This window comes from Aquarana catesbeiana, linkage group LG04 (assembly GCF_042186555.1).
Source record: "Aquarana catesbeiana isolate 2022-GZ linkage group LG04, ASM4218655v1, whole genome shotgun sequence".
Taxonomy (NCBI): domain Eukaryota; kingdom Metazoa; phylum Chordata; class Amphibia; order Anura; family Ranidae; genus Aquarana; species Aquarana catesbeiana.
Window position 1 is genome coordinate 3,633,319 of NC_133327.1, and position 25,895 is coordinate 3,659,213.

A 25,895-nucleotide genomic window follows, 5' to 3' on the forward strand; every position below is an offset into this window, starting at 1 on the left:
GGCAGTGGCCATTTGTTTTGTACTGTTGGAATACTGGTGAGGGGACGCATTGGACACCTTTGCTGCCATTGTACTATATGCGGGGTATCCCCCTGTGCCTCTAAGGAGGGGTGGGCTCCCTCCAGGCTTATCTGCCAGTCCATTATAATGCATGTGCTTCTACTATGGAGGCTCTCAAAGTTTAGCGTTAAGACAGCAGATAATACTGGGTTGTCATGAAGACGCTCTGTAGCTCATGCATGTATTTGCAAATGTGTGCAAACGAAACCCCTGTTTTGAACGCAAACTATTAGACAGGATAATTTGGTTGGTTGCAGGCTGGTCGGTATGTTAAGCTAGAAATTTTCTTTGGTTTTGTTTGTCATTTCTCATAACCCCCTCAAAGGAGGGCTACATAATAATAATAATAATAATAATAATATATCTTTAGATCCAACAGCTGAGATGGAATACTAATATCACTATAACTCTTTGGCTCCCTGATTATTTCTTACATTGTTCTGATCACATCAGTAAATTCTTGGACAAGGTGATCAGCAGATCTCTCCCCTCCCTCCTGTTCTGCACAGAGATATCTTATAGTAAGCTATCCTCTGACCCCCTCCCTCTGACACTGATCTACTTAGTTTCGTTTCTCTCTTCTTCTCTTCTCTTCTATTCCAGTAAATCCTCATCTGACTCCCTTCTTCTACGCCCTCCCCTCTGACTCCCTTCTTCTACGCCCTCCCCTCTGACTCCCTTCTTCTACGCCCTCCCCTCTGACTCCCTCCTTCTGACACACATCTACTTAGTTTTGTTTCTCTTTTCTGCTGCGGTCAGCGATGGCGTTCTCTGATGCGAGGAAGGAGCTGGACTGTTCCATCTGTCTGAACATTTATACCAATCCTGTGACACTGAGATGTGGACACAACTTCTGCCGGGACTGTATAGAAGGTGTTCTGGATAGACCGAGGGGGTCTGACGTTTATTGCTGTCCTGAATGCAGAGAAGAGTTCCAGGAGCGGCCTGAACTTAGCAGGAACACAACACTGTGCAACATAGTGGAGAGTTTCCAATCTACTGAGCCAGAAAAGGAGGAGGTGAAGGAGAGCCAGATCTTCTGTACGTATTGTATTCACTCTCCTGTACCCGCTGTTAAATCTTGTCTGCTGTGTGAAGCTTCTCTGTGTGACGACCATGTGAGAGTCCACAGCAAGTCATCCCAACATGTCCTATCTGACCTCACCACTGCCCAGAAGAACAGGAAATGCTCTGTCCATGAGAAGATCCTGGAGTATTACTGCACCGACGACTCATCCTGTCTCTGTGGGTCCTGCAGGCTGCATGGAGACCATCAGGGACACCAGGTGGAGGCACTGGAAGAGGCCACTGAGAAGAGGAAGGAGAACCTGAACAATGCTTTGCAGAAGTTGGTGAAAAAGAGAGAGGAGGTAGAGGAAAGCATCAAGAGTCTGCAGAAGTACACAAGAAAAGTACAAGGCAGTGCAGACCGTGTAACCAAGAGAGTCACCGCCATATTCAGAGACATCAGAAGACAGCTGGACATCCTGGAGAAGAGAGTTCTTAACAAAATCTCTTGCCAGAAAAATAATGTCTTATTTCCAGCTGCTGATTTAATCCAGGAGTTGGAGAAAACCAAGGATGAGCTGTCCAGGAAGGTGCGTCACATCAAGGAGATATATAACATGACGGATCCACTGAGTGTTTTACAGGAATCAGACACAGGTGACTTGTGTGATACTGAGGATGGGGATGAGAAGGACAAAGAGAGGCGAGATAAACTCCTTCATGGTGGGGGGGAACTGGATGTGACTGGAATCTCACACACATTATATACAGGATTATTTGATATAATAACAGAGGTAAATAAAGGGATAACTGTATCAGAACCTGCAAATATAACACTGGATCCAGACACAGCTCATAATTACCTAAATATCTCAGATGATAGGAAGACTGCACTCAAGACGATTAAAAATATGAATCGTCCTAATACACAAAAGAGATTTCAGGTATACAAAGTAGAAAATGGCAGTCTTTATGATTCTAATCTACGCAAGGATGTTCCACAATACAGAGAAATAATATTTCCTAAGGTGTTGAGCAGTCAGAGTTTCTCCTCAGGGAGACATTACTGGGATGTGGATGTTGGGGGATCATCAGACTGGAGAGTCGGAATGTGTTACCCCAGTATAGCCAGGACAGGAGAGGAGTCAGAGATTGGATGTAATGAGAAGTCCTGGTGTCTGGAGTGGAACGGTAATCTGTTATGGAAACATAACAAACAGTCAAATACATTGGCCAACATCCCAATACACAGAGTCAGGGTGTGTCTGGATTATAAGGTGGGGTGTCTCTCTTTTTATGAGTTGGATATTCCCATCTGACACCTCCACACCTTCACTGACATCTTCACTGAGCCCCTCTATGCTGCAATATATGTAGGGGGAGGTTGTATAAAGATAGGAGGAGGGGAACGGGACATGTGACAAATCTGCCCAGAGATTGGTGACATCACAGGAATGCTGATTCTCATTGGTGGGACATTCAGTAGTAGAAAGTAGGAAGCTTGAGTTCCCGCTGGATCGCTTATAATTAATTAATCCATACAATTCTTCTATTGACAACTGATAAGTTATTTAGACCAAATTTTCCAGCACATCTCAGAACATAGCTGTGCTGTGCACATAGATTGTTTAACCCCTAAATGCCTGAACATAATTTTGCTATTTTGACATGTGTTAGTAAAACGCTAGATATTGTTGAAAAAAATGTTTTAAATTATCGGAAACTGATATTTCCCTGGCTGGCACAGAGACCCCTATATTGATTCCCAAAATACATAGCAGGCCCTTAAAGGTTATTTGGAAAGACAAAATTACATTTTATTTAAATTGTATCTTTTATTTTTTTTGGTAATGCCACTTTTGCTTTAACATCTTACAACAAGATTTACAAAAAATGTGCATAGAGTCCCTAAAAATGCATACCAGACCTTTCACATCTGGTATGCATTTTAAGAAGGTATCCCATGAAAAAATAAAAACAAGCATGCATCTCCCCCTTCTCCTGAACCATACCAGCCCACGTGCCCTCAACATGGGTGGGGTACCTTGTCGGGGTGGAACTCCCTGGCAAAGCACCTTGTCCCTTTGTTGATGAGTACAAGAGCCTCTTTCCCACAACCTTGGCTCGGTGGTTGTGGGGGTCTGTGGCTGGGGGTATTATCTAAACCTGGAAGACCCCCTAAAAAGAATGTAACCTGGAAAAAAAAAACACCCAAACCTTTGAAAGGTCCTTTTATTAAATAAAAAAAACATGTTCCTTGTAAATTCATCAAAGAGTACTCCTATTCTAATGTGTCGTTGTCATAAAGCACTTTTAATCTATTTTAATGATAGAGTACTCTAGTTTAATGTATCACTGTTATAAATTACCTATTCTTTTAATGTAAAACAATGATAGAGTATTCCAAGTCTAATGTATCACTATTATAAAGTACTTCTAATGTAATACGATGATAGAGTACTCCTAGACTAATGTATCATTATTATAAATTACTTCTACTGTAATACAATGATAGAGTACTAAAAGTCGGTATGTCTGTTCTAATATAAATATAGCCATTATAATAAATTCATATCTAAAGTGTCTTTCTTCTGAATTATCAATACTATTAAAATGGTTGTAACCCTAAAAAAAATGGATCCTGTTCCTTTAACCACTTCACCTTTGGAAGGATTTGCCCCCTTAATGACCAGGCCATTTTTTTGCGATTTTTAGTGCAACACTGTACCCAAATAAAATTGACATCTTTTTTTCCCCCACAAACAGAGCTTTCTTTTGCTGCTATTTGATCACCTCTGTGGTTTTTATTTTTTGCGCTGTAAACAAAAAAAAGACCGACAATTTTGAAAAAAAAAATATATATATTTTTTAATTTCTGCTTTAAAACATATCCAATAAAAAATATAAAAAACAAATGTATTCATCAGTTTAGGCCAATATGTATTCTTCTACATATTTTTGGCAAAGAAACCACAATGAGCGTAGATTGATTGGTTTGCGCAAAAGTTATTCTGTCTACAAAATAGGGGATAGATTTATGGACTTTTAATTTTTTTTTATTGTTTTTACTGGCAATGGCGGCCATCTGCGATTTTTAGCGGGACTGATACATTGCGTCGGACAAATCTGACCCTAAGTGAGACTTTTTGGGGACCAGTGACACCAATACAGTGATCAGTGTTAAAAAAAAATGCACTGATCAATGTATAAATGACACTGGCAGGTAAGGGGTTAACATCAGGGGCGATCAAGGGGTTAAATGTGTTCCCTCAGTGTGTGTTCTAACTGTGTGGGGGATGGGTTTACTGGGACAACACAGAGATCGTTGTTCCTAATTACTAGGAACAGACAATCTCAGTGTTCTCCCCTATCAGAACGGGGATCTGCCTTATTTACATACTGTGTAATTTGTGTGATTGTGTAATTTGGCCCATTCTATCATCTAAAATACCTGGCTGGTCCTGCCTGGTGCTGCCCTCTCCTTTGTAAACTGAACACGTTTATCATGGCTGCTGAGCCCCTGATACCGTGATCAGTTTACATGCCTCTGTCATAGGCTGATCTCCTTGCACCCTCCCCCCCCCCCCCCCCCCACCTGTAAGCTGTGTTAGTGCCCTCCCCTCCCCTCCTTTTGCTAAAATTACTGATTTGTTTCTACAATCCCCTGTGTTATGTTACAGTATGTGCCCCAGTGTGTGTTATTTATTTAAAAAAAAATGCTGCTGAATACCTAATTTCAGAGTGCTGCTCGCGCTCACATAACCGCCTCTCCTCCTCCTGGCCGTTGTCAGCGGGGGATACTTAGTCCCACCCATTGTAGCTGTCAGATTATCTTCAGATAAAAAGCCCATCCTTTATTGCTACTGATACTCACCTTCCCCACACTGCCCCACCCCATTCATTTACCGGGATGTCGGGATAGTACCAGTGGGCGGTCACGTGAGCGCAGAAATTAGTTATTCAGCTGCATTTTTTTTTATAGATAACATACACTGGGGCACATACTATAACATAACACAGGGGATTGTTGCAACCACTTTAAGAATCCTTATTCTAACTTATTACTACAGTTACCACAAAAAAATTTAAAGTCAGCAGCTACAAATACTGGACACTTACCTATCCTGGAATCCAGCAATGTCGGCACCCCAGCTGATGTTTCCATCGGCTCTCGGAGTGCTGCCGCCGCCATTGCCTGTAAGGGAGACTGGCAGTGAAACCTTGCGGCTTCACAGCCAGTTCCCCACTGCACATGCGTGAAGAGTGCTGCACTTTGTGAATTCCCTGGCAGTGGGAGAAGGAGGAGGGGGGTGGTGAACTTCCGGGGGACCTTGCCGCATTCTCGCCACAGCCAGGTCTCCCGGGAGTGGGGATGGGTACCTGTGAAAAAGCAGGTAACCGTTCCCCCCCTCCCCCTGAAAAGTGCCAAATGTGGCACCGGAGCAGTCGAGGAAGTAGATAAGTGGAGCTTCCACTTTTGGGTGGAACTCTGCTTTAAGGGAAAGTGTAATTTTATCAATTCAGGACAAATTACCGGGTTCTCGTCATACTGCACCTTCTCTACTACTAGCACTTACCTTACCTGAGCTCTCCCACCGCATTAATCACCAGCTGGAACCATTTCGTTTCGTACTTTCTGGTATGGGGGATCACCAGGCCTGAGCTTTGTCACATAGTTGGGGGAGGAAGGTCCTTAACCCAGTGTAAGCTCCAACATGGACCGACATAGAGCTTACCCAGGGCTGTATATATGGGTCTCTGGTGGGGTGGGGCAATGTGGGGAAGGTGAGTATCAGTAGAAATAAAGGATGGGCTTTTTATCTGAAGATAATCTGTTAATTTGACCTCAAAGCTTTATTTCATATTGTACTTTTGTCATGTATCACTGTTATATCCTACCTTACCCTATCCTATCCAATCTTGTTCTACCGTATCCTATCCTATTCTACCCTATCTTATCCTATCCTTTTCAACCATATCCTATATTAACCTTGCCTATGTTATTCTACTGTATCCTATCCTATCTTATCCTATTGTAGCCTATAATATTCAATCTTATCCTATTGTATCCAATCTTATCCTATACTGTATTATTCTATCCTATGTTAATCTATCGTATCTTATCCTATTGTATCCTAACCTATCCAATCTTATCCCATACTATCCTGTACTATCCAATCTTATTCTATCCTATCCTCTCCTAACCTATGTTATTCTACCAATTCCTATACTCAGGGCCGAAACTAGGGGGGCGCCTGCCCTGGGTGACGCATCTAGGGGGTGCCGCCAGGGGTGCCGCACCCACCCACACTGGGAACTGCTGCTCTAAGGGTGTCACTGCCGCTTGATCAAGTGTAATGGGCAGGCAGCGCCTGCTGCCTAGTTCGGCAAACTATGCAGCGGGCGCTGCCTGTCCATTATATTTGATTGGGCGGCAGCGACACCCTAGAGGAGAGGCAAACAGCCTATGTATTTTCTGTGTGAGACATCCCAGAGAAAGGGAGGCATTAAAGAAGGCCCTGGAGTGGGGGGGGGGGGCAGAGGAGGCCCTGGGCTGGAGGGGGGATGCAAAGGACTTCCAGGACTGGGGGGGTGCAGAGGAGGTGCTGGAGTGGGGGGGGTGCAGAGGAGGCCCTGGACTAGGAGGAGAGTACACAGGAGGCCCTGGACTGGGGGTGCAGAGGAGGCCCTGGACTGAGGGGCAGAGGAGGCCCTGGACTGGGGGGGTGCAGAGGAGGCCCTGGACTAGGAGTGGAGTACCCTGGAGGCCCTGGACTGCGGGGGTGTAGAGGAGGCCCTGGACTAGGAGGAGAGTACACAGGAGGCCCTGTACTGGGGGTGCAGAGGAGGCCCTTGACTGAGGGGTAGAGGAGGCCCTGGACTCGGAGGGGAGTACCCTGGAGGCCCTGGACTGCAAGGGTGTAGAGGAGGCCCTGGGCTTGGGGGGTTGATAAAGGACCTGGATTTGGAGAGCAGGGTGCAGAGGAGGCTCTGAACTTGGGGTGGGCTGTAAAGGGGGCCTTGGACTGGAAGAGGAGTGCAGAGGAGGCCCTGGACTGGGAGAGGAGCGCAGAGGTGGCCCTGGACTAAGAATTAGTGGTTGGTGTGGCAAAGGTCCCTGGATAGGGTGGGTATAAGGGAGATACTGGACTAGGTGAGGGGTTGCCGGAAGGTCCCAGATTAGAAGAGGGGGTGTCTGGAGACCCTGGACCAGTGGTGGTGCTTCCATTAAGGGCGCACGTGGTGAGTGCATGAATCTATCCATGGCCGCTGTAGCCACCCCCTATTCAGGTTTCCGGCCCCTTTTCGGACGTAATACAGCAGCCGGGGTGTTTTTTGAAGCACCTGATTACAGCCATAGGCTCTAATAGGCTTAAAAAAACAGGAGAAGTACAAACCATTGCGCTCGTAGTCCACCCAGGTGTGTTAGCATAGCAAATGAATATTTGCTTTGCTAACACTGAACTGCCTCTCCGCCAATCAGGAGGTGCAGGTCTAATAACGGTCACCTGATTGGCTGAAAGCAGATGCGATCCCATTGGCCGCCAACAGAACAGGAAGAAGAGATGCAGGGAGGACACAGGAGCCATTGCCTGACCCACACTAACCGTACCACGGCTCGCTGCGGTCACCCGCTGCCTGACCCGCCACCATGATGGTTTAAGTGCCAGGCAGACAGCGGACGAGCACAGTGGCTGCATATTATGGGCACAGAGGGCTGCATATCCTGGGCACAGTGGCTGCATATAGCGGGCACAGTTGGCTGCATATGATGGGCACAGTTGGCTGCATTTGCTGGGCACAGTTGGCTGCATATGATGGGCATGGTTGGCTGCATTTGCTGGGCACAGTTGGCTGCATATGATGGGCACAGTTGGCTGCATATGATGGGCACAGTGGCTGCATATGATGGGCACAGTGGCTGTATATGATGGGCAGAGTAGCAGCACATAATGGGCACAGTTGGCTGCATATGATGGGCACAGTTGACTGCATTTGCTGGGCACAGTTGGCTGTATATGATGGGCACAGTGGCTGCATAAGATGGGGCACAGTGAGGCTGCAATTGATGTTTTTTTTTCTGAATTTTTCAGTTTGTTTGCACCTCCCCTAAAAAAATTTTGAGCACCAGCCGCAACTGATAACATGTTTATTATTTAGAAAAATAAACAAAAAACAAGTGTGTAGTAAAGCATATGCAATAGAACAGTTTTATTTTATTAAAATTAGTATACTGCGGTTTGTACTGTCTGCTACACACTGGCTTGTGGCACAGTCATTAAAGCTTGTTATCCTTTAAGCCCCTCCCATGCTTGATGCATTCTGACCACACCCACAGTTTTGGCATGGTGCTGCTATATTGCCACATACCATTTTTCTTGGGGGGGAGAGGGGTGCAAATAAATGACCAGCCCCAGGTGCCAGATATGCTAGCTACACACTGTGTGCAAGGGAGAAGCCAGAGGGGTGCATGTCTGTGCTGGAGAAGCCAGGAGACCCAAGTCTGACGGCTAGAGAAGCAAAGGGCTACTATCTATGTGGACAGTCTTGAAGGGCCTGAAGTGGAAGGATTGAGCAGCACTGCTGTAGGTGCAAGCCAGGAGGCTGAACAATTATTTCTGTACTAATAGAGGCTGGATATTTAATTTTTGTGTTAATGTTGAAGACCCCCTGCACGGAAAACCTATGGATTATGTTTTCTGGGACTTTGTGTGAACTTACTGTTAAATAAAAGTGGGCCAACAAGCCCTTAAACGGAAATATTTTGCGTGGACTGTACTCACTAGTGAGGGCTACACTTGAGCTATACAACCCCAAACTTTACAATAGATAAAGGAAGGGTAGACCTAATATAATCCTAATCTACCCTGCTCATCTTTAAACACGTTCCACCTACCTTATTCCAAATATGACTCCTATCCTTCTCCCCTGTTCTCACTTCCACTCAAACTCTTGCCACTGCTCAACACTACTTGTAAGACCATGTTGATTATACTTTACTATACTGTACTGTATTTCCTTACCCGGTGATTAGCCTCGTAGGGCTGGCAGCCTGTAAGGACTCTCTCTGAAGCCTGTAGATTCTCCCGGGGCTGATCGAGATGGTGAGCGGGGTCGGGGTGTGGCTGACTCCCACATACATTGGTGTCCTCTCTGGCTGAAAATGAACTGCACTGGGAGGAGGAGCCGAGATGGCAGCCCCGGGTATCTTCACCTGTAGCCATTAGGTGTGTGAGTGAAATTTCCCCTTCCTTTTGTCTATAATGCTTCCCCCAGTTACATACTGCCCTTTACATACTGCCCTCCTTACATACTGCCCCAGTACATACTGCCCTCACTACATACTGCCCCCAGTACATACTGCCCCTAGTACATACTGCCCTCACTACATACTGCCCCCAGTACATACTGCCCTCACTACATACCGCACCCAGTACATACTGCCCCCACTACATACTGCCCTCACTCCATACTGCCCCCACTACATACTGCCTTCACTACATACTGCCCCCACTACATACTGCCCTCACTCCATACTGCCCCCACTACATACTGCCTTCACTACATACTGCCCCCACTACATACTGCCCTCATATACTGCCCCCTTTACATACTGCCCCCACTACATACTGCCTTCACTACATACTGCCTTCACTACATACTGCCCCCACTACATACTGCCCTCACATACTGCCCCCACTACATACTGCCTCCACTACATACTGCCCTCACTCCATACTGCCCCCACTACATACTGCCCCCTGTACATACTACCCCCACTACATACTGCCCTCACATACTGCCCCAGTACATACTGCCTTCACTACATACTGCCCCCACTAACGGAGTTAATGTTGGCAAGGAGTTGAGAAAGTATTCCTGTACAAACTTGCACAGGGCAAAGGGGTGGAGTCAGGGGCGGAGCCAAGGGGCGGCAAAATGAGGTTTCGCCTAGGGTGTCAAAAATCCTTGCACCAGCCCTGATAACCATTAGATGACCACAATTAGAAAACAACGTTATGGCTTTCAGACAGCAACCTTCAGAACATACCCTGTACAAGAAACTGGCTTTGGCTCCTCCTGAAAGGTTGGTGGTTGAAAGATGAAGCCAGAGTGATCACAAAAATTGCCCCAATCAGAATATCCCCAAATTGTGGGAGGGTATCCTTCAGCCAATCCTGGGAACTGCAGTGGGGACTAGACTGACCCTCACCAAGCCATTAAAGGTGGAGGAGGACCTTCAGGAGTCCCCTGTTTAAGGCCATCGGTGGGATCTTGGTTAACTAGAGCTGCATATTTATTAGAGTGCGCTCGACCTGTCCAACTGGAAGATAAGGGGACACAAATTACAGTATTATCTGGTGTAAAGGTTTAGTTTATCTAGAATACTGAATTGTAAGCTCTGGAGAGTCAAACCATCTAATGGTTTTCTACTCCAGGATTTGGTGAGATCTCTGTGCTGCGTCCCTGGACCTAAACACTTGCTGCAACCTTTAAAAAAAACCTTTAGCAGACTCCCTCATAATATATTATGGCTATATGGTGTTTATGTACATATCACTGACCAAGAAAGGAAGCCTCAGTGGCCAGCAATTCAAATTTTTGCTATACTACTCTACAAGCCAAGAAAACTGTGGAAGACCCCTGGGCTGTAGAAGCCACCTGCCTTAAAATCAGATCACCTACATCAACATCATCATATGAAGAATGGATAGCAGTACCAGTAAGATATGGGCCCAGCATTATCTTTCCACTTTCCTTAATTTTCAATGGCCATTAAAGGCACTCTCATTGGATAACAGAATCAGAAAGCGGCAGGACTCAGTAAAGTGGCACCAAATCAAAAGGGTGCGCAGAGAAAGTCTTGTTGGTTACCAATGAAAATAGTTTTACATTATTTACTCTTAAACAACTATCAAAAGTTCCAGTTTGAGTACACTGCATTAGAGCAGTGCTTTTCAACCTCAGACCTCAAGTACCCCCAATGTTTTTGAAAGTACCCCCCATGTTTTTGAAAGTTCCCTTAATTAAATAGCTGTCATAAATACCAAGCCATTGGCATTGGTTTAAAGCACCAAGATGAGGGAAATCTTGAAAACATCATGGAACTTGAAAACCTTGAGGACAGAGGTTGGGAACCACTGGATTAAATGAAACCCATCACTGACAGAGACATATAGGCCGTTCTTGTTTTTTTAATACTCGGCATGATTAGCACCTACCGGCGACAAGATAAAACTTTGTCATGTGGATAAATGCAGAAGGTTTCAATGATGTAGGTCGATGGTTTATCCATGTCACATGCTATTACATTGTTTTTTTTACCATCATTAATAGTTTATATAACATGCTGAAAACGCCAGCATCCATTGTGTTATGCCGGCAGAGAGATAATATGTTATAATAGGCTTCTCTTGGCATTTTGAATTAAGACATAATATTATTAGTATATAGGATTGATATAGTTTGCCCAGCAACACATAATAAATATTGTCAATTTTGTGGGTATTGGAGAGATACATACAGCATTCCACAATAAGTACTGAAATGTTCTCTGTGACTGTGCTTACATCTCTAAGTAGGGGCAGACGCACTGATATTTACATGGAACCATTTGCAGGGAACAGGTGAAAAGCCTACACTGTGCGGACACCAATCTGATGTAATTACTGGCTTGGTTTCCTCTTCTGAAGATCTCGGTGGGGTCATCATGCCCCAAGACTTGCCTAGGTAAGCAGTAAGTGGTAAAGTGAGATATTGTGTGATTACAGGTATTATGGTGCCATAATTACAGGTCCAGCTCTTCAGTAACCTGTAAAATTGGATGTGAAAAGACCAGGGATTGGGAGAATCAAATTACTGGCTGCATGGTTGCATTTGTCCTGTGACTGCACTACTGTTCTCCAGTAAGGAAAAGTCCAATTGTGAGCTCGTAATTGTATATATTCACCCTGTAATTAGTTCCTGTGTATGAGTAATAATCAGCAGAAGCTCAGCTTCTGATACCTTCCAGCAACAAGTACTATAATATTATCCAATGCTGATGTTCACTGTGTGTGTAGGATATGACAATCCCAGGAGATCCCTCTAGAGATGTACACAGGTCTTCTCTCCTAACTCTACTAATCACAATTTAAGAATGATTACCATACCAGAGACTCTCATTTGATTATGTTGAAAGAACACAATTTGTTCAGTTTACATGAACTGTTCAGCTATTTTTTTTTTAAACAAAATTGGAGTTTCTTTAAAGAGGAACTTCATTCCTCCCTGGAATTTTGGTTTTTAACCCCCACTTACCTGTTGTGCAGAATTATCCTCGATGCACATGTAGGCAAGTGGAGTCTACTTTTTCCGCTGCAGGTGGTGCTCTTCCGCAGCGGCACTGCAGTCAGGGAGGAAGTCAAGAGGAACATTGTTCCTCTATGGTTTCCTGGGTCACTGGAGAAGCATCCGATTGGATGTTGCCACCTCATGTGACATTGGCAGCCATCTTGGATCAGGCAGAGCCTAAGGCCCTGGCTCCCAGGCTTGGCACGTAATTGCTAGCTAGTAGAGTAGGGGCAGGTACCCCGCCTGGTAGGGACATAACTAGCATGGAAAGGTTCCTGACAAGGAGGAAAAGCTTTAATGCTTGCAACTTCTCTGGACACCCGCCTGTTGGGCACAAGGCAGCCAGGCCGCATTCTTCTCCTCTCTGCAGACGCTGTCAGTTCATCTGCTAAATGCTTTCTACATGCTGTTGGAACTGTGAGTGTTCCTGGTTGGGCTACTTTTTTTGTGTTTGTGCCACTATCACGGTCCTTCTTGGCTTCAGGATATGGCAGCCAGCCCACGATGACATGCAATGCTCCCTCACCAGTCACTCTATGTCCTACTCATAAAGCCTCCTGGTATATGTGACATGGTGTCCCAGAATTGAAATTAAAGTGCCACAACACTGCTAAAAGGTCCATATACAAACTTTATTCTATTAAAAGTCAGGGTACAATCCAAAAAAGTAGCCACGTGTATTGGGGTCCCAAGTGTCCCCTTCATCAGGGCTTGGCTGGCAATAATGTGAACAAAATGCGACCGTGTGTATGCTCCATTGGACTTTTTCTGGCCGAATTCCAGCCAGCAAAAGATTGTGAGCATGTTCTCAATTTTTTGGTCGGAAAAAGTTCCTATCCGAAAATGCGATAGTCTGTGGCAATTCCAACGTGCACAATTCCTACGCATGCTCGGAAACAATTCGAAGTATGCTCAGAAGCATTAAACTTCATTTTCTTGGCTCATCGTAGTGTTGGATGTCACTGCGTTCTTGACGGTCGTAAGTTCAGCAAACTTTTGCGTGACCATGTGTATGCAAGGCAAACTTGAGTGGAAGTCCGTCGGAAAAGCCGTCATATCTTTTTCTGACGAGAACTCCGATCGTGTGTTTGAGGCATAATACAATAGAAATGTATAATTTTATTTGTAGAGTCACCTCTATACAGGATTTTAATTATCAAAGTTTCTCTTCTTTTTATTGCCTGATAAGAAATCTCGATTGTTCCTCTCTGGTCTCAGCAGAATAATATAACATTTCGGTAGGAATATACAGCTTAGCAGTCCAGCACTTGAGGCCAAGATAGCAAATATTTGAACAGCTACTGTGTATTTGCCACTGGTGCTCAGATAGGCTGGGATGAAGGAGATCCAGACACAGCAGAAGACCAGCATGCTGAAGGTGATTAGTTTGGCCTCATTGAAGCTTCCTGGGAGGTTCCTTGCTAGGAAGGCCACTAGAAAACTTACCATGGCCAGAAATCCCATGAAACCCAGAGTCATGTAGAAAAATTCTTTCTGTCCTTCATTGCATTCAAATGTTATCTTATAGTTCTGATTGTTCAGTGTTGGAAAGGGAGGCGACCTGTGAAACCATAAGAAACAAATGCTTGTCTGCAAAATTATGCAAAGTCCTACAACATTACGAGGGATGGTAGGACCCAACCATTTTCTCAAGGGACTGTTCATTCCAGTGGCTTTAAAGGCAAGGATCACCATTATTGTCTTGGCCAAGACTGAGGAGATGCTGATGGAGAAGGCCACACTAAAGAAGGTTTGTCTCAGGAGACAACTGAATTTGGATGGTTGACCAATAAACACCAGGCAACAGAGAAAGCAGAGAATGAGAGACACCAGCAGGATGTAGCTCAGCTCCCTATTGGTGGCTTTGATGATGGGTGTGTCCTGATATTTAATAAAGATGATTAGGATGCAGAGTGTGAGGATAGACATCATGGCAACTGCTATCACTAATACAATTCCCAATGGTTCATTGTATGAGAGGAACTCTATGACCTTTGGGATACATCTGTCTCTTTCCCCATTGGACCACTGATCAGAGGGACATCTGGTGCATTTATCGGCATCTAAACAAGAATGTGTAAATTATTTAAATACATGTAAACAGATGTTGTCTTCAGTCACTGGACCTAAAGAGAATCTATGGTCAGCTTTTTTTGTAATTGATAATATTTCTTTAGCTTTTGGCATTTAGGACATCTATATTTACTAGTAGATACCCATTGGTGCTGTGCCCTCTGCACAAGACGATGTCAGGTGACAATCTCCTGATTCAGCTGTGACAATCTAACATCTATGTTGCTGCAGACACCCAACTGATCCCCTCCTCCATTATCATTCAATCACAAGTAAAGCCCTGAAGTCTATTCTTCTTCTTAATATAAGGCTTGGACACAGCTGCAGCCTGTGTGCTGATTGACAGCAAAATGTGGACCAAGGGTTGGAGGTTTCATCCCACCCAATACTCTACAAAAATCCTACAGACTCCAGAACCCAATTAAAGGCTTACTAATTCTGGAGAAAACTGCAAAGCCATTTTCTTCTACTCAGAACAGACATCAATGAGCCCCTCAAGCTACATGGGTGAGAACCACTGGTGTGCGCAGCCTATTGCATTAGGGTGTGCACCCCAAAGCTCAAACACGTGTGTGTGTCTATATATATATATATATATATATATATATATATATATATATATATATATATATATGTGACACACACACTGTACACACAAACACACACACTCTTATAAATAAATATGAACAAACATTTTAAAATGTATTAAAACATTTTTTAACACTTCATTTTTAAATTTTAACATTTAATTGTTCACACTAGTGGTTAGGGGCAGTAAAACTCTGCGGTTGAGCCATGCTTTTACCACCCATCAACCGCTACCACCTTTTTAGCTGTAGAGGCAGCGACTGGGCATGTTCACGTGCCGCACCTGCAATTAATCCCTGTTGCTTTCAGCAGGTGTAGCACCCACTGACCATGACCCATTCAAGTGAAAGGCGTTACCCTACAAGCGGCCCACAACCATGTGCAGTGTGGAGTACAAAGGGTTAAAGCAGGTGGTGTTGAGATGATACAACTCATCCTCACCGCTTCTCAAATGCTCTCTGAAGAGTGATCTGTTTGCATATAAGAGGGTCTCTGGTCACCAGAGTCCCCCCTTACATCAGAGTTCCCAGCATCCCCTCTTATATAAGGGTACCCAGAGTCCCCCCCCTTACATCAGAGTTCTCAGTAGCCCCTCTTATATAAGGGTACCCAGAGTCCCCCCTTACATCAGAGTTCCCAGCATCCCCTCGTATATTAGGGTACCCAGAGCCCCCCCTTACACCAGAGTTCCCAGCATCCCCTCGTATATTAGGGTACCCAGAGCCCCCCCTTACACCAGAGTTCCCAGCATCCCCTTGTATATAAGGGTACCCAGAGTCCCCCCTTACATCAGAGTTCCCAGCATCCCCTTGTATATAAGGGTACCCAGAGTCCCCACTTACATCAGAGTCCCCCTTTCTGTACAATGTAAGAGGGGACTCTGATGTAAGGGGGGATTCAGGTGATCAGAGACCCCTTACATCAGTGTTCTCCTTTATATACATTGTAAGGGAGGACTCTGACACAAAGGGGATCTCTATTTACCCCAGAGTCTGCAGAGTTCCCCTTTAAACCAGTATTCCAGACAATAAGTATTTCTAGAAGGGGGTCAGGTCAGCCATAGCAGCCTCCTCACAGCACAAAGCCTTTTACTTTATATCACCAACTCCCCTACCCAGTATGTGTGAGCATTGTCCTCCCCTCCATGGGACTACAAATCCCAGCATAGCAGGCAGGGATCTTATTTCTCAGCTGCTCTCCAGTGCCCCAAACACAATGTGATTGAGTCCATGCAACCACTCCCCCCTTACCAGTGACATCTCCCAAGTCCCCGGCGGGTCCTCCTCACCACAGCTGGTTCCATTGTCTGCAGGACGGAAGCCGGGGGCGGGGCACTCGGGGGTGGAGCAGGGAGGAGAAAGTTACACTCTTCTCCTCTGCCGGGAGCGGTCCTGGCAACCAGTCATTTTCTCGGCGGTGTACACAAGGCTGCGATGGGCTGCAGCAGCCTCCGTGGTGGCAAGGGGGCAGGACGCATTCAGATGATTAAAACAATGCTGTAAAACCGACTTCCTCCTGTGAGTGCAAGCCACTGGCCGCGGTATAAGCAGGCGGCGGAGTGATATTCATCTGTCAGGGAGCCGGAACTATAGAGGCAGCATCGGAAAATGCGGCCGCCTGTCGGCTTACTCCACGGCCCGTGGCTTGCACACACAGGAGTTACATAGCCAAATGAAAAATAGTCCCATTCGCAGCACTGCCATTGTCATATAGCAGAGATCAGAGGCGGCTCTAGGCTTTGTGAGGCCTTAGGCAAAACTTACACATGAGGCCCCATGGACTGGGACGCTCCGTGATGAGGCCGCTATTCCTCAGGCTGCGGGCAGTATCTGATTTGTCCGTCAGCTCCTAACCCACAGAATCCCAGTGGGGGTAGGCCGAGCCGCCGGCGTCAACTTCAGTGATTGAGAACAGGCAAATTAGGCAGCCACGAGGCCCCTGTGAGTGCGAGGCCTTAGGCGACCGCCTAATTTGCCTAATTAGAGAGCCGCCTCTGGCAGAGATGCCGAAATTGAGATCCCGCACATACTGCCAGAAAAATAGCCCTGCGGTCTGCTGGATGTGCCTGAGCATTAGGTGTGCCCAGGCACACCCGGCACACCCTGTGCGCACGCCTATGGTGAGAACCCTGGTTGCCAGCAGACATCACAGCAGTTCTTGATTTGGGAAATACAGAGGGAGCCTATCCCTACACCCTGTTTTCTCTGTTCACCAAACCCCCCCACCCCTTATCACTTGTATTCCCACAAGCAAACTCATCCAGCCCAAACCTCACTTTTAATGGCCATATAGGCCCCTTTATTAATACAATTAGGTTCTAATAACTGAAAGTGCACAAGCAACATTAATGTAATGTTCTTTTATTCATTTTTTTAATAGGGTGATTACATTCACCGAGCTTATGCCCTTGGTAAGCAGTCATTCTATTTGGTGGGGCCAGCCTGTTAGGCTTGTTGATTTGTGTTTTTCCTACAGTACTCAGGCCTTTGATTATATTGGAGGGTGCATTCATCTTTTGACATTTGTTCAGTAATGTTTGTACTTCTGTACTCTGTTAAACTGTTGAATATAAATCTATTGGAAAAGAAGAAACCTCAAATGAAAACAAAGACTACAGATTAACTAGGCTAACTACAACCTAGCAAAACTAAATTTACTGGAAGCCCTTATTTAGGGCAGAGTGCTACACATGAATCATTTTTTTTTGTTCAACCAGTGGGTTGAATGAAAAAAACTGACCCGATTCCCCCATCTACATATTTGAGGTGGATGGGGAAATCTTCCTCGCTGAGCTATTGTATTCTGACAGTGGGGAGACTTCCCTACTGACAGAATACACTGATCAGCTCTGCCAGTTATACCTCTTCTCCCTTGAGACCACCCCATAAGGTAATGTGACCCTGTACTTTTGTTCCTCTTTCTTGCCCCTTGCCTCCCCCACTTCTCAGGATCCCCTACCCCCATATCATGAGAGGCCCTCCACCCATGTCCTTTTGGTCAAAGCTCCTTCTTTTCAGGTCAAGGTTACATTTTGTGCAGCCACATAGCAATTGTGATTCTTATCTTCCTATGTCCGTGTAAGTCTCTGGAAAGACTCATGAATAATTGAACATAGAGCTGGTGGGATGCAGTAGATGGCATGGCTACAAGGAGCAACAGTAGAGCTGTTACACAGACAATCCATGATCAGTTTGGTTCTCCTAAACCTGGAAGAACATATAACTTTATTGGTGAACTCCTGTAAGTTTTTTTTCTTAGGACATCCCATTATCATTGCATGGAACATATATGTAGCACCCTCCTAGAATAGGTTGCTAGAGAGGTTCAGTTAAATTTAGTTTGTTTGGCTCCTCTGTAAACACTGGAGAAGTTTGTTATTAGTTTTGGTTGCTCTGGGCCTCACTGGCTACAGGCTCAGCTACTTCTCCCTGCCTTCTAGCAGGTTCTAGAATGTAGTGGGCTGGAAGAGGCAGACCCTGGCCCTAAAAATGTATGCTGTTTCACCCAATCCCTGCCCAGTAGGTGGCTGAGTTGTAGATAAAAAGCCAGAGGCCTGGAACAGCAATGTTCTTGTCCTGGAGTAGGAGATCCCAGCCTGAAGGGCTGCTTCCCTTATGGGCAGCTTAACTGAAGCCTGGAGAGAACTCATCAAGGTCCCAGCTCAGTGGGAGCTGGGGGGCCAACTTTTCCTAGAAGCAGTTTTAAGCCAAGTCAAGAGGGTGCACTGAGAATCTGGCCTGGAGAGTCACGGTACAGTGTCTATCCAATATTGGACAGGAGGTATCCAAGTATCTGAAGACACAGTGTGTAGAGGCCCGGAAGTAGGATCCTAGTGACTGTCTGCTGTTTAACCTCTTGTGTGACCATGTCAGTGTTGCTAAAGTGGAATTTGCCCTGCTGGGTGTCCCAGAAGTGCTTGTGTCTCTAATATCTGTCAAGAGGGGGATGCCCATGAAGAGAGTAGACAGAATAGAGAGTGTCCTCCAAATACTTTGTGTACTGAATTGTGGAGTATCCCAAAGCTTCCCCACACCCCATCCAAGTTTAAACAGCAATAAAGCGGTTATTATGGTTATTGTGTGAGAAACGGTACAAGTGTTGTGTGCCTGGCTGCCTGGGGACTCAGACGGGAAGAGATCAGACCTGTCAGGGGTCTGAGCTACATATCCATGAAGGCTTTCATCTATCCAAGTCATGGTTTAGCTAGTAACAGTTACTAACCTTCACCTGGACTTGTTTTGTATTGTTGAGTATATTTCACCACTTGTCCACCCATTGCTACTCGGGTGAGTGGTAAACTTTCCTCAACACAGGTCCAGTTGAAAAACTACTGCTAGCTTTGTGTCAAACATACCTTGATTAGCTCCAGGAAAGGCCCCCAGGGGTCTTTAAGGTATTCAAAGCACCCACCTAAATTAAAAGAAACAGCAGCTCCACCATACGATACCTGTGTAATTAGTAATCTCTCCCTCAGAGCAGGGGATGCAGTCATAGCAGCAGATAGGTCTTCCTTCAAGAGGGGTTTTCCGGTACCCAGGCCGACAGCTATTGCTGCAGATGGAGATTGGCACCTGCCGAGGAGACAAAATCATCAGCAATTACATCAACCCTACTTTGGTTTCTGGTTTGTGTGTAGGCAGGTGCAAACTACTTTCTCCACTGTAGGTGGCGCTATCCGCAGCGGCACTGTATTTGAAGAGGAAGTCAAGAGGAACATGGTTCCTCTATGGATTCCTGAGTCACTGAGGAAGTGATCCGACTGGATGCTGCTGCCCCATGTGACCCTGGCAACCATCTTGGGTCAGGCTGAGCCTATTTAAGACCCTGGCTCCAGGGTTTGGTGCGCTTTTGGTAGAATAGGAACAGGTACCCTGCCTGTGAGGGACAGTACTAGCGCTAAGGAAAAGTTCCAGACGAGGAGTGCAAGTGTAGGTTCGCATCTCTTCTGGACACCTCCTCCATTGGGAGCAAGATGGCCAGGCCGCATTTTGCTCCCTCTCTGCAGAGGCTGTCAGTCCGGCATCTTCATGTTGTTGGAAACTGTAAGTGCACCCGACTGGGTAGCCTGCCCACTGGTTTTGTTGGGAATTGTTGCCGCATTACTTCAATGCAAGTTTTACATTGCACCCGACTGTGTGAATTATTGCTGCCGCACACGCTACACCCCACCTACATGTGTGTGGGCAGGGCCAGTTGATTGGTATCCAAGATGGAGTGAAGGTACGCAGAGACCAAGGAAAGTGGCACTGTTATTATTTGGTAACTAGAGGTAACATATAACACGTGGAAGACAGCGGCAAGATGAGACGCCGCTCACCAACCCAGTGGTGTGATAATGTGTTTCACCCCACCCACCGGGGCTTGGTCACAATGGTCACCGGGTCAGTGATTGCCATCTCATCTCCTTCATTCATGTCACAGGGGACTCCGGTACAACATTTCTTGGCAATGAAGGCAGTACTTTAACACAGTCCCAGCACTTGAGATGACACTTTAATAAGGATTAATGTTACTGGAACAGCTTCTGAGTGAAGGGGGTGGCAGAGCAGCAGTACAGGTACACTTAGTAGACGGATTGAAAGAGCCTTGTCCCAACTCTCTAGAGTCCCCAGTAGGGATGAGCTTCGAGTTCGAGTCGAACTCATGTTCGACTCGAACATTGGCTGTTCGCAAGTTCACCGAACAGCGAACAATTTGGGGTGTTCGCGGCAAATTCGAATGCCGCGGAACACCCTTTAAAAGTCTATGGGAGAAATCAAAAGTGCTAATTTTAAAGGCTAATATGCAAGTTATTGTCATAAAAAGTGTTTGGGGACCTGGGTCCTGCCCCAGGGGACATGGATCAATGCAAAAAAAAGTTTTAAAAACGGCCGTTTTTTCAGGAGCAGTGATTTTAATAATACTTAAAGTCAATCAATAAAAGTGTAATATCCCTTTAAATTTCGTACCTGGGGGGTGTCTATAGTGTGCCTGTAAAGGGGCGCATGTTTCCTGTGTTTAGAACAGTCTGACAGCAAAATGACATTTTGAAGGAAAAAACTAATTTAAAACTACCCACGGCTATTGCATTGCTGACAATACACATAGAAGTTCATTGATAAAAACGGCATGGGAATTCCCCAAAGGGGAACCCCGAACCAAAATTAAAAAAAAAAAATGACGTGGGGGTCCCCCTAAATTCCACACCAGGCCCTTCAGGTCTGGTATGGATATTAAGGGGAACCCCGGCCAAAATTTAAAAAAAAAATGACGTGGGGTTCCCCCTAAATTCCATACCAGACCCTTCAGGTCTGGTATGGATTTTAAGGGGAACCCCGCGCCAAAAAAAAAAAAAAAACCGGCGTGGGGTCCCCCCAAAAATCCATACCAGACCCTTATCCGAGCACGCAACCTGGCAGGCCGCAGGAAAAGAGGGGGGGACAAGAGTGCGGCCCCCCTCCCTCCTGAACCGTACCAGGCCACATGCCCTCAACATTGGGAGGGTGCTTTGGGGTAGCCCCCCAAAACACCTTGTCCCCATGTTGATGAGGACAAGGGCCTCATCCCCACAACCCTGGCCGGTGGTTGTGGGGGTCTGCGGGCGGGGGGCTTATCGGAATCTGGAAGCCCCCTTTAACAAGGTGACCCCCAGATCCCGGCCCCCCCCCTGTGTGAAATGGTAAGGGGGTACATAAGTACCCCTACCATTTCACGAAAAAAGTGTCAAAAATGTTAAAAATGACAAGAGACAGTTTTTGACAATTCCTTTATTTAAATGCTTCTTCTTTCTTCTATCTTCCTTCATCTTCTGGTTCTTCTGGCTCTTCTGGTTCTTCTGGTTCTTCCTCCGGCGTTCTCGTCCAGCATCTCCTCCACGGCGTCTTCTGTCTTCTTCTCCTCGGGCCGCTCCGCACCCATGGCATGGGGGGGAGGCTCCCGCTCTTCTCTTCTTCTCTTCTTCTCTTCTTCTCTTCTTCTCTTCTTCTTCATTTTCTTCTCCGGGCCGCTCCGCAATCCATGCTGGCATGGAGGGAGGCTCCCGCTGTGTGACGGCGCTCCTCGTCTGACAGTTCTTAAATAACGGGGGGGGCGGGGCCACCCGGTGACCCCGCCCCCCTCTGACGCACGGTGACTTGACGGGACTTCCCTGTGACGTCACGGGGAATGCCACAGGGAAGTCCCGTCAAGTCACCGTGCGTCAGAGGGGGGCGGGGTCACCGGGTGGCCCCGCCCCCCCGTTATTTAAGAACTGTCAGACGAGGAGCGCCGTCACACAGCGGGAGCCTCCCTCCATGCCAGCATGGATTGCGGAGCGGCCCGGAGAAGAAAATGAAGAAGAAGAGAAGAAGAGAAGAAGAGAAGAAGAGAAGAAGAGAAGAAAAGAAGAAAAGAAGAAAAGAAGAAGAGAAGAAGAGAAGAGCGGGAGCCTCCCCCCCATGCCATGGGTGCGGAGCGGCCCGAGGAGAAGAAGACAGAAGACGCCGCGGAGGAGATGCTGGACGAGAACGCCGGAGGAAGAACCAGAAGAACCAGAAGAACCAGAAGATGAAGGAAGATAGAAGAAAGAAGAAGCATTTAAATAAAGGAATTGTCAAAAACTGTCTCTTGTCATTTTTAACATTTTTGACACTTTTTTCGTGAAATGGTAGGGGTACTTATGTACCCCCTTACCATTTCACACAGGGGGGGGGGCGGGATCTGGGGGTCACCTTGTTAAAGGGGGCTTCCAGATTCCGATAAGCCCCCCACCCGCAGACCCCCACAACCACCGGCCAGGGTTGTGGGGATGAGGCCCTTGTCCTCATCAACATGGGGACAAGGTGTTTTGGGGGGCTACCCCAAAGCACCCTCCCAATGTTGAGGGCATGTGGCCTGGTACGGTTCAGGAGGGAGGGGGGGCCGCACTCTCGTCCCCCCCTCTTTTCCTGCGGCCTGCCAGGTTGCGTGCTCGGATAAGGGTCTGGTATGGATTTTTGGGGGGACCCCACGCCGTTTTTTTTTTTTTTTTGGCGCGGGGTTCCCCTTAAAATCCATACCAGACCTGAAGGGTCTGGTATGGAATTTAGGGGGAACCCCACGTCATTTTTTTTTTTAAATTTTGGCCGGGGTTCCCCTTAATATCCATACCAGACCTGAAGGGCCTGGTATGGAATTTAGGGGGACCCCCACGTCATTTTTTTTTTTTAATTTTGGTTCGGGGTTCCCCTTTGGGGAATTCCCATGCCGTTTTTATCAATGAACTTCTATGTGTATTGTCGGCAATGCAATAGCCGCGGGTAGTTTTAAATGAGTTTTTTCCTTCAAAATGTCATTTTGCTGTCAGACTGTTCTAAACACAGGAAACATGCGCCCCTTTACAGGCACACTATAGACACCCCCCAGGTACGAAATTTAAAGGGATATTACACTTTTATTGTTTGACTTTAAGCATTATTAAAATCACTGCTCCTGAAAAAACGGCCGTTTTTAAAACTTTTTTTTGCATTGATCCATGTCCCCTGGGGCAGGACCCAGGTCCCCAAACACTTTTTATGACAATAACTTGCATATAAGCCTTGAAAATTAGCACTTTTGATTATTCATGTTCGTGTCCCATAGACTTTAACGGTGTTCGCATGTTCGAACGAACTTTTTTCCTGTTCGCATGTTCTGGTGCGAACCGAACAGGGGGGTGTTCGGCTCATCCCTAGTCCCCAGTTAACGGAGCCAGAAGATGTATACCTGCTTTGTCGCTCCTCCACAGGAACCTCTCCCTAGCTGTAAATACACTGTCCCCCCGTCAACTGCTGTGGGACCACGTCAACTGCTGTGGGACTGCTGTGCTATTTATTAGCATTGCCCTCACTAAAGATGGCTGTGGAAGTCAACGACTGTTGCAGCGTCCAATTTGACAGCTGCTCCCCTGATGACACCTATGGAGGCTTCAGAGGAACAAAGCTCCCCTTGACCTCCATTTCCTCTGTACAGTGGCCAGATAAACAGTGCCACCTACAGAGGGGGAGGATAAACTGCACCTACCTACATGTGTTTTTAACAAACATTTTACTTCATATATTAATTTTTGGACCTAAAGTTGGACTACAGGAAGATAGAAATAAACATCAATTGATATGGCTCTGTATTAATTAGAAAAACAATTCAATTTATTTTAAAAGCAACTAATGTAAATATAGAAATGGTCAGACTGGAAGAGGGAGGGGAATCACTAGACACCAATCAGATGTGTTGCATGCACATGTGCAGATAAAATCATTCTGACAGGAGGAGAGATCACAGTGAGTCGAGAGAGGAGTTTATCAGTCTGCGGTTTCTTATTGTCCAATCACAGACTTGGGGCAAGAAGGTGACTGTGTAAGGTGTAAGAAAAAAGTAAAAAACGGGACGTTTTGTATACATGGGACTCCATATGGAGTTGTGAACTAAGAACCTACTGTATACTGTCTACAGCCTTGCCGTTATCTGTTTTCTTGAAGTACTGGCTATACCATAGTGAGGCTCCTTTTTAGCTGCACTGACCCTGAGGTGTTATCATCTCCCACTTATTTGGATGTGTGTTGCTCCCTCTCTCTCCCCTGCTGTTGTGGACTATATGCTCCACGGCTCTCACTTTGGCTTTACATGTCTAATACCATTAGGATACCTGAGGAAACCATTGGCGAAACGCGTAGCGATTCCTACTGGTGATGGTACATTGATACCTGGGTTTGGCCTGTTATAAGGAAGAAGTCCTTCATCTGGCACTCTATTAATAGATAATATTGACGTGGGCCAACCTAACAGGTCTTTTTGTACATATGCACACACCATACTAGCCATCCAGCCTTTGGTTGAATGTTACACATTATAGATTGCACATACTTTTTGACATTTTTACTATGTGATTTTAATCATGTTGTCAAATAAACTTTGTAAACTTTTATAAATTTGAGTACTCTCCTTTTTCCTCATCTGGGATTACAGTTGGCAACTGTTAAAGTCCAGTATTTCAGTTTTTTGCTTTTTTGTGTTCTATGGATGTGATCCACAAGCATCAAGTAACGTCTCTCAAGCTTGGACTGTATAAGGTGTAATTCATAACTGCAGCAGAAATAAGTCTGGTCCATCATTACTGCCTGGCAGGGTTCTCTGGAGGGTATAGACCAGGGTTTCTCAACCAGGGTTTCATGGATCCCTGGGGTTCCTCGAGAGGTTGCTAGGGGTTCCTTGAGCAATGAGCAATTTCTGCCTCTCAGATAAGTTTCCACTGACACCATTGATCTTTGAAGCTATCTGTAAGGGATAATTCTTCTCAATGACCACAAGTGTAAGGAGCATTCTTCCCAATGACCATCGCACCAATGTATCAGGAGTTGTAGATATAGTAATTTTTAGCGGGGGTTCCCTGAGACTGGAAAGTTATTTGGAGGGCTCCTTTGTGATTAAAAGGCTGAGAAACCCTGGTATAGACAAAAAATTAAATTAATTGTATAATATATTTCAACTATGTGTACCTGGAGTTAAAAAGTATAACTTGGCAATCCTTAGATATGGTGGCTGCATCAGTTTTCTTATTTCCCTTATTTTCCCTTTCTTTTTACTCCGTGATCCTGCCACTAACACACTTCCTATCCTAGGGTGACAACACTCTATATTGCATATATGGAGGAGCAATCTCATCCTAGGTTAGGACTACTGGGAAAATCTACTTTGTAGTATTCCTCCTTTTCTCAGGAGGAGAGGGATTAGAATCCCTGTCAGTTTTTATTTCTGTCAGTTTTTATTGCTGTCTGTTCCCCCTGTGGGGGGATCCATCCCCTCTATTTTTCCCGTTTACCGTTATCATAGAACATGAAAGAAGTTGAAAGTAAAAGAAA

The 25,895-nt window shown here is 45.8% G+C and overlaps 2 protein-coding genes across 6 annotated transcripts in view; one reads left to right on the forward strand and one right to left on the reverse strand.

The window, feature by feature from the left end:
* Positions 1–25,895, reverse strand: part of LOC141139009 (extracellular calcium-sensing receptor-like) — a 75,620-nt gene that overhangs the window by 27,695 nt on the left and 22,030 nt on the right. For 3 of the 5 annotated variants that reach the window (XM_073624781.1, XM_073624778.1, XM_073624779.1), the window contains 2 exons: positions 19,511–19,634; positions 13,025–14,465 (listed from right to left, as the gene is read on the reverse strand). In XM_073624781.1, coding sequence (XP_073480882.1) covers positions 13,552–14,465; positions 19,511–19,634 — 1,038 coding nt within the window. In that variant the 3' untranslated portion in view covers positions 13,025–13,551. Of the gene's footprint in view, positions 1–13,024; positions 14,466–17,492; positions 17,638–19,510; positions 19,635–25,895 lie in introns of those variants that run through there. The other 2 variants (XM_073624782.1, XM_073624783.1) reach the window with 2 other exon arrangements.
* LOC141139008 (E3 ubiquitin/ISG15 ligase TRIM25-like) lies at positions 748–3,657 on the forward strand. The gene has a single exon (XM_073624777.1). It carries the CDS (start codon positions 822–824, stop codon positions 2,385–2,387), a length of 1,566 nt encoding a protein of 521 aa, XP_073480878.1. The 5' UTR covers positions 748–821; the 3' UTR covers positions 2,388–3,657.